This window comes from Carassius gibelio, chromosome B7 (genome assembly GCF_023724105.1).
Source record: "Carassius gibelio isolate Cgi1373 ecotype wild population from Czech Republic chromosome B7, carGib1.2-hapl.c, whole genome shotgun sequence".
NCBI classification, from domain to species: Eukaryota; Metazoa; Chordata; class Actinopteri; order Cypriniformes; family Cyprinidae; genus Carassius; species Carassius gibelio.
In genome coordinates this window covers 16,805,364-16,825,841 of record NC_068402.1, presented here as the reverse complement: position 1 = coordinate 16,825,841, position 20,478 = coordinate 16,805,364, and the positions used below count along the sequence as shown (strand labels likewise).

The window sequence follows — 20,478 nt, the reverse complement described above, 5'->3', positions numbered from 1 at the left end:
AGCCCCATTCTCAAGGCAAGGAAATCACAAGCATGACTGCCAATGATATCATACTTCAGCTGTTGGTAAATAAACTTTAGTGGTTAACCACACTCTTATTTAGTGGATATCATGATTAAAAAAAACATCTGAGTTCACATTGAGCAAGTTTTCATCTCAATTTTTGCAGTCTAAAAAGATACTTTCCCCCAACTCCACGTGTGACCATTATATAATATTGTTTTTGCCTACGCTGTGGCCTTGACAACAGGCTTTCTGTCAACTTTCTGACCTATCAGTGTTCTCAGCTGATAAGCCCATGCCATGAATATGTAGTATTAAAATATACTATGATCTACAGGCAGGTGTTCGGGTGACATGATTGTGTGCAGGTCCTGTTAAGGTACTGAATGTTATTTGTCACTACAGCTGTGCTATTACATGGTTAACTAAATCTTACGTTCTTCTTAAAGCATGTGTAGTTTCTCACTTTCTCATCCAAGTCGTCATGTATTTGTGTTACCCAAATGTTGCTATAGACAACAATGACTATTTTGCTTTGGATTCTGAATGAATTGAATTGACGTGTGCACCAGTAAAGGTTGTATATCCTTAAAAGGAAATGTCCTTTACCAAAAAAAAAAAAAAACATTGATTCTGGACACATAAAACAGGGCAACAATTATGCAATGCTACACGTGCTGTTTTTAATGAGAAGTAGAAATTGAGATTAAAAAGATAAAAGGTACAGGAATGACAATGAAAATTGGCTTAGTTCAAAATGACACACTATTCATACAGACTTTGCAGTATATATACTGCGCATCATTTGCACATTTTCCACATGCTTGGAATTTCTAGGTGATCTAGTAAATGTGCAAAAGATGGAATGCATTACAGGATGCACACTTGCCTTTGTTCCATTTCCTTTTGAAGAAAGAAAACAGTATCAACTTTTATTTTTATATCTTGATCATACCTATAAATAAAGTATATTTTTACAAAATGCTAAAATGAATTAAAGTTCCCAATTGTATGCGGTAAACAAGTATTCCTCTCCAAACAAACATAGCCTGAGTCTGAGAGGCATTTTCTTTATTAAAGAATGAGTGACTTTTACTCACTACTAATATTGCAGGAGTCTTCTGCAGTGTAATATTTATTAAAGGATGGTTTTGAGAGAATTTCACAATATATAATAAATAAAACAAACAGAAAAGAGATGACAGATTTAAAAATAAAATCCACACACATTTTCATATTGCTTCCCCATCAGGCCATCATTAAGCCACTCCCTCTACACACAACATCATGTACTAAGAATGTTTCTGTTGATAGATAAACAACTGTGTAACTGGGTTGTCTGAGCAGCATTTGAGATGGAGGGAGTGGACTTCATTCATAAGGGCCGACATCATGTGGCACTGCTTAATATAAGATGTTTATTTTGAAAATGACTAAAGCACTTGAGTAGAATACCACCAGGAGTACACTCTTTAGTACATACTGTAACTCCAGTTCACCCAAACACAACCAGACATATAAAAGCTGATGAGAACAACAAAACAGGAAAAGCAACAATTAAAAAATAAGTTAATGTAAATTAATGTAAAAATATGAACTAAAAACCCTGAAAACTATATCAGTGGTCATGCATGGTTCATCATAGAAAACTAAACAAACTTTGGCATTTTATACACATATAGATTAAGAAGGGCAGAGCTGCATTAAGTGTTTAAAAGAAAAAAACATTTGTGCACTGCTACAGCAAAAGATGTAGTGAAATGTACTGAGTTAATGAAAGGCTAAATAAGTTAGTTTATAATTTACAGTGTCATGATTCCTCAAAAGATTCATAATAAGTTGAGGCTCAAGTCCAAGGCGTCTATCCACAACCAACAATTTCATGAATAAATATATATATAAGTGATTCTGATCTGAGGTCAGATCTCATAAGCCACTGTCAAACAAATCTATATGCAACTTGATGCAATATGAGGCCAACTGATACTGACCAATGACAACCAGCATTAGATGTTTTGTCCAGCAAAAGGTTCTTACTGCTGACATTCAATGGTGTTTGCATAGGTTGCATAAGGTTCTGAGTGCTACATCAGTTTTTATGTGATCCTTTTAAAGCAGCTCAAGTCTTTTTTTTTTTAAATGGAGAAACAAGGCCCACCAAGTGCCCAGTGAGTCCTGATTAGTAGTGATGTGTCTCTGTAGTAGTCACTACACCAGTGGGGTTCCTACACTCAAGCTGAGTTTAGGGTCCTCTATATTTCTCTTTTTACCTGTCTGTTTGCGTTTCGCCACACGGGGACTTTCTTCTGTGAAGATGCCCTCTTGAGGCTTGACAGGATCTCCGCTTTCTCGACTCACGAACATAGATGGATTATGGTACACCATCTCAAACCTCTGCTCTGCAGCTTTCCGAGCGGCTGCTTTCCTCTTGGTCCTGGGCTGGGGGGAGGGTAAAGATTGTCCAACTGCTGAGGACGGCAAAGCACACTGGAGAGAAGAGGAATAGCTGGTGGCAGACACAGCACCAGTAGTAGTAGCGCCGGCCAGGGCTGCGCTGCCAAGCCGTGCCAATGCTACAGGGATCTCCTCCAGAGATTCTGCAGAGTCAGAATGATACTCAGCAGGGGGACCAGCGGCTTGTACGGGTGCAAGAGGGGGGAGGGAGGCCCGCAGGGGGAATGCTGGGAAGGGTAGGCGCTGACCAAGAGAGGAGGACACAGTGGCGGCAGCTACAGAGGACTCTATTTGTGTAAAACACAAACACAAATCACAAAAGGTAACTACTCACACACTGATTCACCAATATCAAGACCACTGAAAAATGACATCATTATTTTTTTATTCAATATTTGCTACAATTATTTCAGAATCTATTCAATTTTACATTTGTACAAGATTATACTGGGGACACTACATTCTAAACTCAAACAGCTGAACTTGTATGAATAAAAAAAACAGCTTATTAATAGAATCGCATTTCTGCAACCTAAGAAAAAAAGGAAGCTTAATTATAAGCAAACTATAATTATGAGAGGAAAATGACAATTATTACATAAATCAATTATACAATTATAGATTATAAACAGTAAATATCAAATAAACTAATACAAACTATTAAATAAATGTCAGATTATGCCTTCTATGGCTTTCATATAGTTCCTAATGTCACTTATCTCGGAATTTCTACTTTCCATGAATAATTATAAAAAATATTTTAAAATTAAGATAAGCTGTCATAGAAAGTTGAACCTTCACATAATTGACTTTTGAAATTATTATATAAATGGTGATAATTGTTAATCATTTGAATTCACTTTTAATCTCGATAATTTTTAATCTTTTGAATGACTGTCAATTTCATTCAATTTTATCATTATTGTTTTTGTGTTATAATAATCAGACTTTTTCTCATAAATATGACTTTAATGTCATTTATTTACTTATTAACACCATTCCAGCATCTAGGACTATATTCATGTCGAGAACCAGTTTCAAATCATTCAGAAATTCATTCATACACAATACTTTATTTTTTTTTTATCCATACACAAGTCTTGTTTTACACACAAGTTGAGGGAGGGACTATTTAGAATCTTCCTGTTTTTTTTTTGTACCTTTTTTATATTTTAATTTACTAATGGTTTATTTGTTCTTATGTGGCAGAAATAGGCTTCAATAGTTACACACAGGCAGTTAAGGAGCACAGAACTATTCAAACACTGTAATTCCAACTGAACAATGCAACAGAGGCTAAAATAAAAGTTATAAATCAGGTGAAGACAACTACTCTATAAGCAGGTTTTAACAGTCATATTCTAGTCTTATTCTCTTTAGTGCTATACTTCTGTGTTTAATATTATAATATAGCAACGTCTTCCATAATTTACTAATCTCCTAAACTGGTGACACACTGTTAGAATTAACTCTACACTATTTTAGTTGTAATGTTCACTATGTGATATGCTGCCAATACTGTACAGTCATGGCCAAAAGTTTTGGCAGTGACATAAATTAACTGTGTTTTTTGATAAGTTTGCTGCTTCAGTATTTGTAGATTATTTTTCCACATGTATCTATGGTATACTGAAAAACAATTATAAGTATATAAGTTTTAAAGGCTTTTATTGGCAAAAAAATAAATCAGTCAATATTAACACCGTTGACACTTGTTCTTCATAAGCTCTGATATCGGCTCTGGCATGCTTGATATTAGCTTCTGGGCCAAGTCCTGACTGATGGCGATCCATTCTTGCCTTATTAGTTCTCAATTGAACACAATTTGTGGGCTTCTGCTGGTCCACTCGACAGACCACAGGTTCTCTATGGGACTGAGATCTGGGTTGTTGCCTGGCCATGATACATGATACATACAGTACAGACCAAAAGTTTGGACACACCTTCTCATTCAAATAGTTTTCATTATTTTCATGACTATGAAAATTGTAGAGTCACACTGAAGGCATCAAAACTATGAATTAACACATGTGGAATTATATATGGAATTATATACATAACAAAAAAAAAAAAGTGTAAAACTGTCATATTCTAGGTCCTTCTGCATTGTTTACTGCTTTGCACACTCTTGGCATTCTCTTGATGAGCTTCAAGAAGTAGTCACCTGAAATGGTCTTCCAACAGTCTTGAGGAGTTCCCCGAGAGATGCTTAGCACTTGTTGACCCTTTTGCCTTCTGTCTGCGGTCCAGCTCACCCCCAAACCATCTCGATTGGGTTCAGGTCCGGTGACTGTGGAGGCCAGGTCATCTGGCGCAGCACCCCATCACTCTCCTTCTTGGTCAAATAGCCCTTGATGCCTTCAGTGTGACTCTACAATTTTCATAGTCATGAAAATAAAGAAAACTCTTTGAATGAGAAGGTGTGTCCAAACTTTTGGTCTGTACTGTAAATGTAATGATCTTCCAGCCACTTCTTTATCACTCTTGCTTTGTGGCATGGTGCTCCATCACGCTGGAAAATGAATGGATCATCACCGCATTTCTCATTGATCGGTAGAAGTTGCTCTTGCAGGACGTTTTGATACCATTCTTTATACATGACATTTATTTGCTTTTTAAAGTTTTTGGCCAGAATTATGAGAGAGCCCACTCCCTTGGCTGAAAAGCAAACCCACACATGGATGGTCTCAGGATCCTTCACTGTTGGTATGCACAGGTCTCATCATCAAAAGTCTTGGCCTCACTGTGCGTGCAGATGCTCTCACACCAACCGGCTGCCATCCCTGAGCAAGATCTGCGCTCAGTTCACTGCTGGAGATGTGATTCCGTAGCTGACTCCTCAGGAGGAGACGTTCCTGGTGCTTGCTAGACACTCTGGGAGGTCCTGAAGACTTCTTCACTGAAGTCAAACCTCTCTCATTTTGATGCAAAGCGATGAAGGCTGCACTTGTTTCTTTGGAGGAAACCATTGCTAACAAGAACACAATAATTGGAAGTGCTTCTTCCCTTCTTTCATTCACATTTTCACATGTGCTGCTGCTATGATTAGTCAATTAATGTTAGCTGGTCATTTTGTGTTTTTTTTTCTGAAAAGTAATTTTGAAGGGTAGGCGAAGCTTTAGCAATTATTTAAAATGCATCTGATCACAATAATCTAGAAACAATGTGAATAAACACCACAACAGCTTAGGCAGCAAACTTTGCCATATATAAAATTTGTGTCACTGCCAAAACTTTTGGCCATGACTGTACTTCTGATGGGTTTCTAAATACAAAAATTATATTATTTAAATAAATATTTTTTAAAAAAAAAGTTAGGTACTTACTACTTGGCACTAATAAACAAATATAAAATACCAATGTTTTAGTTATACATGTCCAGGCACATCATACAACTATTTCTTATTCTCTTATTTCTTATGATGTCCAGGCACATCATACAACTATTTCTTATTCTCATAGCTATTCTGTCCTGTACTCCTCTGATTATCAGCCTCCTTGGATGAACCACTTTGTTGTATTTCTCATTTGAAATTACACTGAAGGAAACAGTCTCATAAATGAATAAATGTAGAGTATTGTTCAAAATTCTGGGGTCAGCAAGATTATTTTTTGAATGACATTAATACTTTTATTCGGCAAGAATTAATTAAATTGATTAAAAGTAACAAGAAAGACTTTCACACTAACAACATTTCAAACAAATGTTGTTCTTTGTACTTTTAGCCTTGGTGAGCCTAAGAGGCTTCTTTCAAAAACAAGAAAGAAATAAAAATCTGACCTCAGTCTTCTGAGCAGTAAGAGTAATACACAGATTGTGTACACTTGTCTTACCCTGCTCAGCAGAAGTCTTTGGCATGCCTTTGGTGGTGCTGGGGTCAACGGACCTGACACTGTTTACTTCAGCTGCAAGTTTGCGCAATTTCCTCTTTTTTTTCTATGGAAACAAAATTAAACATTTTTACCAGATATTGAGCCAGACAGACATTACAGCAGAGTGTACAGGCCACTGGTTGTATAATTAGACCCTGAATTTAAAATCTAATCTAAGTTTGTAGTGTGTGTGTGTGTGTGCGCACACCTGTGTGTGTTTGTGAGGGTGAGGAGATGTTTTGTTCTCTGTTATGACAGCAGGGAGGAGCTCTTCTTCACCCATGTGCTCACTGGAGCCTCTGACCCGGCCATTGCCATAACGCCTGTGGAGAGACGCCCATAACTCAAAGCATTTTTACATTCACTTATTCACTTACACAAAACACTAAAAATATCTTAAAAAGAAGACGCATTTACTGTCTTCCATGATCAGTTCTTATGACTGCTAAAAGTGCAGAGAACAAAGAGCCAAAACTTTCGAAATTCTATGGAATCACTGATCAGCCAGGACTGAAAGACACTCCAGCTACCAAGTAGAGAATAGAAATCAGAATAGAAATAGCAAGCTCTTAGTTTATATCTTAGCTTATTAGCAATATTTTTAATGAAAACAAATAACATCTGTTACTGAATAGACAATGAGGCCTTCAATGCAAAATAACCTGGAAAGTGAAATGCAATGTGAAACAATTCTGTCCCCATGACATATGAAATCATGTCAAGGCCTGTTTTGTAATCACTGTTATGAAATACTGTTAATGCTGACTGTTTCTTATTAAGCAATATGACACATAAGCAAAACAGGCCTCAGTAACGGATCCAGTTAGAAGAACTTAGAAGTTAAATATTAAACAAACATTTCCATGGCTTTCGCAATTAAACAGCAAGCGTAGAATTTTAAGGATTATGGTAAAATGCATACAGATATACAAGGAAGTAATGGATTAGTCCCTGCAGGAATAAAAATCTATTAAGAAAAGTTCTTTAATCTACAACTGATCCTCGAGCTCACATTAGACCTGCCCCACAAAAACTGTAATATCCCTCCTTCCCTTCCAGCTAAGATCTCAAACGGTTGACATGATACCATAATTGCCCAATAAAATAAATTAGATTATCTGTATGTTTTGAGTCACGGTTAAAAGGAATCAATCTTCCCCTTAAGCCACAATTGGAAGAAAATGTGCAGAGTAACATTGAATTGGCTGGACTGAAGACGTTAATGCAGGCAGACTTGCGGGAGAGAAAGCCAAGTCTTGGTCTTTTGTGAACGGAAGATTCTAATATTTCTTCATGATGTTAAGTCAGTGACATTTATTCGCCTCCTTGCTTTAACAATGAGCTTTTTGGACAAATTTTAAAGGGGTCATATGAAACAATTTCAAGTTTTCCTTTCTTTTTTGGGTGCTGCAAGCTGTTTGTGAATAGATAAGATCCCTAAAGTTGCAAAGACTAAAGTCTCAAACCCAAAGAGATATTCTTTATAAAAGTTAAGACACGTCCACGGGCTCCTAAAATGACTTGTTTAAACACGCCCCATGTCTATGTCACGATGTGGGAAGATTTGCATAATGCTGCCCAAATGTTCATGCAAAGAAAGAAGGTGTAACTTTGATTCTCGATGTAGTACTTTTGCTGCTGCCATGTTGTGGAGACAGACGTGATAGATGCGTTTCGTTATGAAAGCGAAACCTTGTTTGGCCTTTCAAAAGATGACACTAGAAATCAGTGGTTAAGTTGCATTTACAACAGCAAATTCAAACTAAATATTCAGATGTGTGCAACGCATTTTATGGGGGACTGTTTCCTGAACCTTTGAGAGTAAATTACAATTTCAGCTGTTCTGGCTCACAGTCCGTAAGCAGGTTTACATTTATAAAGGATTTGCCACTGATGAATTAAACATGAGTTTTGAGCAGTGTACAGTAGTGCTTGTTGTTTGTCATTTCTCCGTTCACAAATGCAGACATGGTTTTATGTTTACGTGGCACGATGCAACACAATGCAAAAAAGGACAACATAAATCATTATAATCCATAATCCTGTGGATGCAACAAATGCCTCGTTTGTAATGGGTTTTGTACAGTGATGTATAAAGTACCTGAAAGTCAAATGTTCATACACAGCTTGAGTAGCAAGATTGTGTTCAGTTAACTCTTTCTTCCATTTTGTATTTTTGGGTAAGAATAAGAAGCACTTCATCTGGTATTTAGTGTCTTTCATTCCAACATAGGAAAACATTTCTGCAATATGCATCTGAATTAACATTTAGCCTACAGTTTATTGTATTTCAGCAGGGACATGGATGCATTTAACCTGCAGTTACAGATGTATAAATGGGCTTAATGTTTTGTTTTTAACAAAACTTTGAATACTGATATTTGAAATAATTTAAAACATAAAAAAGAAAAAATTCAATGTGAAATTAAAACCACCAGTAAGTGACAGCCAGTGAACGTTAATGAGTGAGTCATTGAGATTCAACCGATTCATCCAAACGGCTGATTCATTCAGATACAAAGTATTTGACTGTGTTAATGAGTGAATCACTGAATCATTTATTCAACCGATTCGTTCAAAAAGGTGATTCATTCAATAACTAAACACAGTCCGAGACGCAAAACAGTGCTGTGATCTTTGTTTGGAACTTTTTTATTAGCAATATTATGTCTAAAATGCAAGTCACTTAATGCTTTACTGAACTTGTATAAAATGATTATTAAATGTATTCATGCATCTGCATTAAAAAAATGGTACTCTTTGTGTGATATAGATTAAGTTAACTAGACTTACATTAAATTATATAAATATAAAAAGTATACAGAATCATTTTTGCCATCTACAATTTAGAATGCCTGGAATTTTGAGTTTTTATGGACTAATAAATCACGTGCGTGCACTCATGTGATTTGGTGATATAACCTACTTGATAACAACACTTACCATATAAATCGCAGACAGTGCTGTATATTGCACACCCCTGACTCGACTTGAGTGGAAAATGAAATCATCCGTGGTTGTGCGTGGCGTGCACTCGTTGCACATGAGCAAAGGTGTTTTTTAGGAGTCTAACCTGCAAACGCCAGACCACTGATTCATCAAACCTGCTTTCCTGCAGTCTGTGTTCTTCTGACTATATTGTAGTAAGTATCGAATATACTTAGCGGAATGTTATTGGAGTAAAAGCATATATTTTAATTAGGAAATGTACTGGAGTAAAACTAAAAGTTGACTGAAATATAAAAATTCAAGTAAAGTACGGATACTCCCAAAAAATACTTAAGTACTGTAATTTTACTTTGCACAGTAAAAAAAGTATTTTTACTTTGTTATATTACACCACTGGTGTAATTTTTTTTTTGTTTTTGTCTTGTCATTACGGTGTTCTGACTAGGACATGCATGACAATATGGTGAGGGGTGTAACATTTCCATCACACGCTTGAGGCATTCGGCCAATCACAATGCACTAGACAGCTGGCCAATCAGAGCACACCTCGCTTTTCAGACAGAGGAGATTTGTAAAAAAAAAACGGTGTTTCAGAAAGGGGGGGCATAGAGGAGAAACAATAATGTACAGTATGTGGAAAATAATGTTTTTTAACTGCACAAACACATTTCATTACATTAGCAACATCATATGACCCCTTTAACACTAGTCTCACTTGTTTAAATGTTTAGGGGCGAACCAGTTTTTAAATGTTTAAGTCTACATTCAACTGATTCAAATATAGTTAAAACAGTAATACATTTTTTTTTTTTTTAAACAACGTAAAAGTTTTACTGACAATTTTGATAAATGTATCCTTGCTTTAAAAAAAAACACTACTTGCCCTAAATTTTGCACAGTAATGTACATAACAATAACTCAAGTCACTGGCCATGTAATTAACTAACGATGTAATCAAAAAGATAAAGAAAAACTTTTGGGTGATATTTTTTAAGTATGCTATCATGTTTTATTAATCTGGCTGGCAAAACTCACGCTGATCCATCTTGGGAGCTCATGGCGGTTGGATCCTCTACCTCCATCTCAGGATTGGTATAGCCAAATGTCCCGCTATAACTGACCTGCTGCTTCAGCAAAACAACGGTGTAAATAAAAATCATGGTGAGACAGAAAACAGGAATATCAGAGATACATAACAATTGCTCTGAAAAGGAGTAGTTGTCCCAAATTAAAAATACGTTGTTGCATTGTAAAGTATTTAAGATCCACATTAAATACCAAATGACTTTCAATGTAACACCATGATGTATAAACTGTAAAAAAGAAAAAAAAAAGAAAAAGGAGAAACATCACAAAATAATTCACCCATATTACATTTATTCAAACTAGCCGAATATAATGCCACCAGCAGTTTTATTCAATAAATAAACTGTGAACAGTCAGTTTGTTAGCTATGCTAGGACAAAATTATTTCTTATTTTTGCAACTCAACCATCATCCAATAATTCCACAGTAGGTATATTTGCACAAGTGTGTATATGGATGGGTGGATGCTTTTTCTCCATTTTGAGAACAGAAGTCTAGGAGCTAGGCTTGGATGATAAAATGGTATCGATATTTATCGACGGCACACCTTCGATAAAGATAGAAAAAAAATGATCATTATAGCACACAATATATCGATGACTGCTGCACTTGCGTCTCAAACAAGAGATGTAAAGAAAGCCATGCAAAGTTAAAACAGTTTAAACTTTTAGAAAACACGTCATGAATTTGTGAAGGTTTATTCCTTTTCAAAGAGTCTGTTTTTAAAGGCAATCTGTGTGAAGGGTGATTTGGCTCCTTGTATTAAACAATGCTTAAGTACATGATGCCTTTTTGTTCATAATTGTTTGTTTATGCAATTTACAAAATTATAATGGATTTATATGAGGTAATTTAGACAACACACATTTTTTATAGACAGTTATTTCCTTGCTTTGACAATTTAATGCGCTGCATTATTTTGCTCATTACGCCCTCCTGCAGCCTATTTAATATGCATATAAAACATTTAAAAAATGAGATATTTCATTTTTATCTTGTTTGACTTTTAAAAAAAAAAAAATTTTGTTTGTCTCAAGAAATTTAAATTAAAAAAGAAAGTGGTTAAATAAAAAAAACATTGTATTATTCTTTGTTTAAAAAAAAAAGGTAATAAAAAAGGCAATAATTATCAATACGAAACATTAAATTGTTAATACTATTTATCGTTAATAATATTACATTTTTTAGCTATATCACCCAGTAGTGGTCAAACAATATATCGCCAAGGCTGATATATCGGCCGATATTTGGCATTGTTTTTTATATCGCCATCAGCCGATAAGATTTTCTGCTTGGCCCGAAGGGGTCAATACTTTTATTGTAATGGCGCTGAGAATGGCAGCAGTGCCTGAGCACAGAGCTCACATTCTCCTTGCTTACGGTCTTTGTTAACAGTCCTGTCTAATATGGACAGAAGTCAGTCTAATAATCAGATAGTCAGAATGGTTAAACAAAGGAATTAATGTATAAAAAACGTATTATAACAATTGCTTTTATATTAGTAGTATTAGAAAGGCAAACATTATAATACTTTTTCATTTTCCATCACCATTAAGCAAATACGCATTTATATAATTTATACAAACCTTTTAATGACTAATTAATATTTATTTTCACAAACCTTGCAAACTTAGTCTAATCAAGTTGTGAGATCCTGTGAAGCGTGCATTTTTATCCAGCATGATCGTATGTTCTCCGTGTGACGGGCGGTCTGTGTGAACAATGCTTTAAACTTAATATTCTTGATTTCAAATTATGCACTTTAGAAGTTTGCGCACAGCCATATTCACATCATTTTTTCTGTGTGCTGGATGTAAAATAAGTGTTACCCTGGCTTGATTACAAATGCACACAAACTTCCCAGAATACGAAGTGCCCTGTTGGTTACAGTGTTTACTTCCTTTTTAATAATATTTTAATTAAATATTTATGCAAGAAAAAAATCTTCGTAATCTAAAATATAAGTATCTTTATTTAGAAAACAATTTTTATCCAGTGTCAAATGTTTTCACATTTCTTAAATATTAATTAAAATGTAAAAAAAAAAAATTCTATAGGCTTTATATCAGCTACCTGCTTTCCAAGATATCGGCCGACCACTATCACCCAGCCCTAGTAGAAGCTATGAATTTAATTTGTACGTCTTATGGGTGTGAAGTACTGATGGCACATGTGTGCATTTTTATGTGATGGCATGAAATTGGTGAAATGCCAGCCCTGCCCAACACAACAATGTACACAGTGAGCCAAAACAAACAGTTCTTAACGAACAGTGAAGTCACATGCACATCTCTCAAGTGCTCTCATGAGAAATACTACTGGGGTCAACTTACATAACCCTTCTGCAAAGCATTTACTAAATCCCAGCCTGCCTACTGTAGGTAAGAGATTCTTGCAAAAATGCCATGCATTTAGAATTGTAAAAGTATATTGTATGTTACATACTTCTTTGTAACATGTACACTAGCATTCAAAAAGTATGGGGTAGGTAAGCTTATTATGTTTTGTAAGAAGTCTCTTTTGTTCATCAAGACTGCATTTATTTATAAAATGAAATATTTTTACAATTTCAAATGTATTTCTGTGAAGCTAAATTTTTATCAGCAATAAATCTTTAGTGTCTCTTTCGTGTCACATGACACTTCAGAAATGACTCTAATTTGCAGATTTGGTATCCAAGTAGCTAAAAAACAGTTCTGTCAAAGAGCAGAATGTTACTGTCATGCCTGCTTACAGCCGTATATTTAAAGCACAGAGGTAAAGGTCCATCAAGGCAGATTCACACTGTCCTCAGAACACACACCATGTGCTCTGGGGCAGGAAGTGAACTCATGGTGTGAGCTCATTTCCTGTAGTTCAGTGGGAGCTCAATGTACTGCCCCTGGGAGTATTTGACAGTAGCCTGTTGAAGAGGTTTTCCTGGCAACGTGTTAATTGCTCTGAGAAGCAACTGCACAGATGATCTTGTCCCCACACTAGCTTGTTTTAACAATCTGGTTGTTACAACAACTGCGTTGCCATGAGCTAGCCGCCCTGATGATTACGTATGTGGGCAATACATGCTGTTTTCAGAACTGAATTTCAGTACATACAGTAAGCCTTCATGGGGAATCTGATTTGTGAACAGATAACTATTACTTTAAAGGCTCCAGAACCCAAACCTTATAAAATAGGAATTTGGAAGTTTGGCGTCATACCCATATCTATACACTACTGTTTAAAAATCCAAGATCTTTCAGAAATCATTCTAATCTGCTGATTTTGTGCTCAAGATACATGTCTTATTATCGATGTTGAAAACCGTTGTGCTGCTTATTTTTGTGAATGATATGATATTTTTCAGGATTCCTGATGAACAGAATTAGAACAAAAAATACATGTATATTTTTTGTAACAATGTAAATCTTTTACTTTCACTTCATAAATGTAATGCTGAATAATGATATTATTTTGTTAAAAAAACAGTATAGAGTATGCCTAAATAATTACATTAAATTTATATTCCCACAAATTTTTATATTATAAAATTGGTTTAAACATGTATGCATTTGATGTATGTTTCAAATATTAATATTTAACTACATAAAATAATAAGCGGAATTACAGATCTGTTGAGAACCTGCATTGATTCCTATCAACAATATGTTGACATTAATCGGCTAAACAGACTAGGAAACACTTTAAATATATATATATATATATATATATATATATATATATATATATATATATATATATATATATATATATATATATATATATATATATATATATACATACACACACAGTATAGATGTTGAAAATCAAAATGCAAATAACCACCTTTAGCTTTGCTAAAAAAATGTTTGTTTGTTTTTGTTTATGCTGTACCTTAAACAGATTAATCTTGGGAACCCCAGCGTCATTCTCTGGAGGGGGCTTTCTGGAATCTTTGGCCTCTTGCCGATGCCGCTGTCGCACAATATACTCATATGTGCTAAGCCTGTTCCACACTAAAAGAGAGAATGAGACAGAGAATCTGATACAAAATATCTTTTGCTTTATCACCCATTCACATCATACCATTTACAATGTCATTATGGACAGAAACTCAGAATATCTACAAATTATTTATTGTACATATTCATATCATCAGGCAAAAAAGTATGGATGTTGATGTTTATTTCTGGTTTCATATCAAAAATAGGTTGGAAAGTGAAACCAAGTTCTTTTGCCTCTGGATTTTCTAGGAATGCCCCCTTGTGGCATACAGTGAGATGTCACTCATGCAGGCTCCATGTAGTAACCATAATTTAAACATCTATCTTCTTTTATGCTTCGATTTCTTCCATTGTTTATTTGATTCAGTTTTAAGTCATAAGCTGTACTCCAACCTGACAAACCCACAGCGGAAAATGTTTAACTGATGTTTAATCAATAACAGCAACAAAACATCAAATAACCCTAGAACCAGAGGCTGATCACAGAATGACTGTCTTTGTCGTTTATGGCTTCAGAAAATGAACTGATCTTGCCTGTGGTGTTTTGCTGTCATGGTTACCGAGGCTAGCACTAAGCTACACAGATCTGTCTGAGCTGAAGGTGGACAGCATGTGGCGGTGAGTGACTGTTTCATGCTAATAAAGCTGCGGTCTCTCTCATGCAGAAGAATTAAGACTACACCAAAGCCTGAGCTCAAACCCAACTGTTGGCATTATGTAGATATCGACCTGATTCATCAGAGGAAAACACCTGCAGTTCAAAAGGCGCTGGCAGTAAATAGTTAGTTGCAGTAAAACCCTGCTTCAAAGATATATGTGAAATAGATATATGCAAATATATGCATGTTTTATTTCAAAGTGTGCTGCAATGACTTTTAATGCATTCAGCTCCTTATTGAATTCCTTTGAGTGCCTCATTAATCAGGCCAGGGGAGGCATTTGAGTTTAATCCCTGGTTAATATTGAAGGCAGAGGTGTGCATTGCTAGGAATCCTCTCTCAAACACTACTGTTCAAAAGTAGGATTCAGTAAGGTTTGTTTTTAAAGAACTTAATTCTTTTATTCAGCAATGTAACTGATCAAAAGTGACAGGAAAGTACTTTTACTTTGGTACTATTTCAAATTAATGTTTCTAATCCATCAGTCCTGAATAAACTAATTTATCAGTTTAAACAAAATAATTAAGCAGCACAGATGTTTTCAACATTGTAATTTTCAGTAAATGTTTCTTGTCGGCATATTAGAATGAATGATTTCTGAATTAAAATGTGACAATAAAGAGTGGAGTTACTTCGGTTTAAAACTATTCGCCATCACAGGAATTAATTACATTCTAAAATGTATTAGAATAGAAAAGGCATTTTAAATTGTAATAATGTTTCACAAAAGTGTTGTTTTTACTGCACAGATAAATATAGCTCTTCAGGCAAAACATTTTTTTAAATCTTGTAGGTAGAAGAGTGTACTCACTGAGGTATATGTGGAAGCAGAGCAAGTGTCCCAGCAAGAGTGCAGACAGCAGGCCCAGAGCAATGGAGACTCCTGCTAGAGCGGGAATGGCTGGACCAGCTGTGGTGACTGGAGCCACCGGCAGAAACACAAACCACACCACAGATTCATTCCTTACTGCAGACACACAAAAAGAACATTTGAGTTTCGACATGTGGACGGAAATCTGTGAAAATGTGTAGTTTGTTGTGTGTAGTGTGACCAGCTTTCAGTGCATTCAAACATGCCCACAAAACACCTCTTACCCTGTTGAAAGTGCTTGTCAGATCGAAGTTTTGATGGGTCCAAAAAGAACTCTATAAAAATATAACTAGCAATAACTACTACTAAAACAATCCCCAGGAGAGCAGAAATCACACTATTGAGAAACAGCCTGTGACAAATAGAAAGAGAGGGAAAGAGAAATTAACAAATACACTGTGTTTGGCCTTCAGATTTATTTATTTTTTTCCTAAATGTTTTTCGTATACACTATTGTTTGAAGTCAGAAATAGCATACATTTAAAAAAAAAAAAAAAAACTTGAAATTAAGTCCAAGAGCTTTCTGTCCCTCCATTGAAACTGTGTGTATGGTAAACTGTCCATGTCCAGAAAGGTAAGACAAACATCATCAAAGTAGTCCATGTGACATCAAAGGGTCAGTTAGAATCTTTTGAAGCATCAAAAATACATTTTGGTCCAAAAATAACAAAATATTACAACTTTATTCAACATTGTCTTCTCTTCCGGATCTGTTGTGAGTGCGACTGCTTTGACTGTTGACGTACGACACTGTTTTATTACCTTTCTGGCCATGGACAGTATATAGTAAATAGATTTTCAATGGAGGGACCGAAAGCTCTCGGACTAAATCTAAAATATTTTAAACTGGTCTCACTGGTTTGGAACAACATGAGGGTGAGTCATTAATGACATCATTTTAATATTTGGCTGAACGAACCCTTTAAGATTGTTTTCTTTTTTAATACATTCCTGTGATGGGAAAACTTAATTTTCAACAACCATATCACATTACATGATAATTTCGAAATAATTGGAATATGCTGATTTGGTGCTCAAGTAACATTTATTACTATCACCATTATTATTATTATTGTTACTGGATTCTGTGATGAAGAGAAATGTTTTGTAACAATGTAAATGTTTTTACTGTAACTTTTATATCCTATTAATACATCCCTGCTGAACAAAAAAAAAAAAAACCCATCAGACCCCAAAACACATTATGCCACTTGTATTTGAAAAAAATAAATAGATAATATAAAAAAATGTATAAACAAGGTAAAGTCATGGGGACTTTAGGCACACTGCCGGTTCGATTTCATTCATGTTCATTTAATGAAAAGACATTAAGGTGAAAACACACGTGACTGATTCATTGGTCAGCATCCCAAAGGTCTGCCAGTGAAAATAAAACTAACAAATGAAATGAGTGTTTGCATGTGATGCTAAGCAACAGCACTTGATCTCAAGATTGCTTTATGACTTCCATTTGAGAAAACATTACATATGTCATAAAATCATGAAATTTTTTACATCACCATACTGGATATGGTGACAGAATATACAATAAAATGCTATATCTGAATATTACATCTCTCTCTCTCTCTGAATAGTTGGACACAGGATCCGGCTGTCAAAAAGACTCACAGTTAATATATCTATCTACCAGCTGCTGTCCATGGAAACGACATGATGTGAACAACAGACCTACAGTATTTAACGACAGACAGAGAAGAGAAAGTGAAAACAACTCACCAGTAGTTTCTGCTGCCCACACAATTGTTCAGCCATCGACAGTGGTGGTCAAAGCTTGCCACACACTTATTACACGCACTACAGTGTTTTGATTTAGGCCCCCTGGAAAGAACAGATTTACAGGTAATTGGTTATGTCCATGTTGCAGGGTACAAGACCTGTTTGATAAAGTTGCATGCTTGGACACAATGCATTATTAAGTACAGCGATAGGCTGAAAGGCTAGCATATCCTGTGAATGTGCCCAGCGTAAGTGATCCTCGCCCAGCTCAAGATCAACAAAAGAACATTAAATCAACTGTGCAAACCGTAATCTGTCAGTTATTGTCAATTTGTGCCTTAAACTTTAAGAAAGTTATCAAATTAACCATATATGACAGTCAGTCAGCATTAAAAAGTGCTGTGATTGTTTAGAATTTCCAATTCAGGACTTCGATGACAATGATTGTAATTTAGTTTCAGCCACTTGTTCTTATCATACGGTTATTGTAGTCATATTAATAAAAACAATAAGTTTGGATAAAATTGAATCTGTCTACAGTTACAGCAATCTGAATAAAGCATCTGTACACAATGCATACCCACAAAACAATAGAGAAACAGACAGCAGCACGTCTGTACTTACACATCTACTTCACAGAGGTAGCAGTGACAGTTCTCGATGACGTGCGCATGTTTGGTGCGGTCAAACACCGGCATGGGTCCCTTATAACTCTTAGCTCTGACATTATAATCTGCAGGGTCGATGGAGACGGCCATCAGGTGCATGAAGAGGTGAGAGATAAATGTAATGCCTGTACACTGAGCTCTGAGTTAAAGACCGAGGTTTAATCAAAAAGTGAGCACAAAGATCCAACTTTGAATGGCTGCTACAGGGTAAAATATGTATATTAATATGATGCAACTGTGAGCAGGAATAGCGTCTGTGTAGGCCATGTGACAAAGTGTAAAACAAGGATACAATATATCCGGCTGGGATCCAGTGTGTGGGGAGCAGAGGCACAAATACACCAAAGCCAGTGACAGCAAAGTAGAGATAAAGCAGCCAGGCCAGGAGCTGGAAAGGGTGGGGGGGCCAGCTCCAACCATTGGTGCGAGAGCACAGGGGTACATCGGCTCTCCTGGATACCCCCTCACTCACCGGGGCTGTGCGATTGGAGTTCTTACTGCAGACATCCATGAGAGAGGAGCCTCCTTTTGTCACTCCTGCCATTAAAACGGTGCAGTGTTTACTTTGAACCAATCACACCTTTGATTTGAGACTCTGCAGACTGCAGATTGGGCTGATAATACACAGAGCAACTTTGGCCAATATTGCCATAAATGGGTAACCAGGTGAGACAAAGGGCCCACGACCAATCAGATAGAAATTTGTTACCCATTCTCAATGGGAAAGTGCCCATGCAACAAAAAAAAGATGCATAGCAAAATTGCTCAAAAAGTTTCCCAGAGTGTCATCAACCTTACAGCTTTAATTAGGAATATTTAACCCAAAATTATAATTCTGTCATCGTTAAATCACCCCTGAGTTGTCCAAACCTCTACGACTGTTTTTTATCTGTCATACATAAAAAGATATTTTGAGAAAATATATTTATTTTTTTTTGGTTTGATTACAAAATCATCCTTCAAAATAAAGAAGAAGGAAAGAAGAAAGAAAGCCATACAACTTTGTAATGTCTATTTATATGTCTAACCTACTTACCATTTTTAGAGACATAAAAAAAAAACACAATTAAATTATTATTCATATGATTAATTATTATTCAACCACAAATACCTTTATTAATATCTAGATATCTTTATTGGTCACTGATCCACTATAACCAGTAAATTATGGTAAGCCATAAACTCACCAGCTCAGTTACTGATGTCAGGACTCTGGCCTGCTCCTCCACATCTCATCTGAATCAGCCAACATTACCTGCTCGAAACACGGAAACTCCCGCAAACCTCACACATCTCGAGCCTCATCCACAGCAACAACACAACAGCTCTACGTGACGGCTTGTTCTGTCTTTACTCATTCACTGTAGCGAAGAAGGCGTCTCAGTAACCTAAATCTCTCATCCCGTATCCCGTGGGTAAACCAATCTCCTCTAGATGTAGTAACTTAATTAACTTGCAATAGAGCACCAAAGAAATACGAGGCTTGAAACGGACCAAATGTTAAGTGCTTGTTGTGTTCGTAGAGCACGACCGACTGTACCGTTAACTAATTATTCTGCAAACAAATCACATCTTACAGCAACCGCGCGCATCTCGATCAATATTCAAATCGTTTCATACATCTAATCAATCTAAGCTGCTTAAACGACATCACAAATATCAACAAATGAGGATTTTATAATACAGCAGCGGCACTCAATCCAATATTTGCGGCATGTAACGTAGTTACAATTTGTGTATTAAATAGCTGAACCACGAACCCACATCCGGGAAAACCGTTACACGACACGTTTTGTTTCAAATTAAAAGTCCTCAGTGCAACTAAAATATATATATATATATATATATATATATATATATGTGTGTGTGTGTGTGTGTGTGTGTGTGTGTGTGTATGTATGTAAATGTATGTATGTATACATGTAAAGTACTTTTTTTAATTCATAATATTAAATTTGATATAATCACATTCTTATTTAATTCTTATTATTATTAGTAGTAGTAGTAGTAGTAGTAGTAGTAATAGTTATTCCGTCAAATACAGTTTATTTGTGCTGTTGCAGTGTTTCTGTTTTACACCACAAGCTATTCGGTGTTGCAGTTTTTTTCCAGGAGATGGCAGCAATAGCATGACAAATGATAAAACAAAATACATCCGTTCACTTAGTTTCCTCAAAAGAACAGTTTTGAAACAATTT

General features: G+C 35.7%; 1 protein-coding gene across 2 annotated transcripts; it reads right to left on the bottom strand.

The window, feature by feature from the left end:
- Positions 1 to 1,120: 1,120 nt before the first annotated feature.
- On the bottom strand, positions 1,121 to 20,067 carry zdhhc1 (zinc finger DHHC-type containing 1). 2 transcript variants are annotated; one of them, XM_052561547.1, is made up of 11 exons: positions 19,468 to 20,067; positions 18,573 to 18,817; positions 18,237 to 18,412; positions 17,613 to 17,714; positions 16,100 to 16,227; positions 15,816 to 15,971; positions 14,236 to 14,357; positions 10,315 to 10,406; positions 6,539 to 6,653; positions 6,292 to 6,394; positions 1,121 to 2,744 (listed from the first exon to the last, which is right to left on the bottom strand). In XM_052561547.1, exons 2-11 carry the CDS (start codon positions 18,789 to 18,791, stop codon positions 2,212 to 2,214), a joined length of 1,746 nt encoding a protein of 581 aa, XP_052417507.1. In that variant the 5' UTR covers positions 18,792 to 18,817; positions 19,468 to 20,067; the 3' UTR covers positions 1,121 to 2,211. The 2 variants fall into 2 exon arrangements, with proteins under 2 accessions (XP_052417507.1, XP_052417508.1); XM_052561548.1 differs by having other exon boundaries at positions 10,315 to 10,403.
- Between the last annotated feature and the right edge of the window lie 411 nt (positions 20,068 to 20,478).

What these genes read in the sequence shown, in the direction of transcription:
- zdhhc1 (XM_052561547.1), bottom strand. Translation starts at nt 18,791, where the DNA reads ATGGATGTCTGCAGTAAGAACTCCAATCGCACAGCCCCGGTGAGTGAG. An exon ending in TACCTCTGTGAAGTAGATGT is followed by an intron (nt 17,715 to 18,236) that starts GTAAGTACAGAC and finishes TGTTCTTTCCAG; the next exon opens with GGGGCCTAAATCAAAACACT. An exon ending in GTGGGCAGCAGAAACTACTG is followed by an intron (nt 16,228 to 17,612) that starts GTGAGTTGTTTT and finishes TATTTGTCACAG; the next exon opens with GCTGTTTCTCAATAGTGTGA.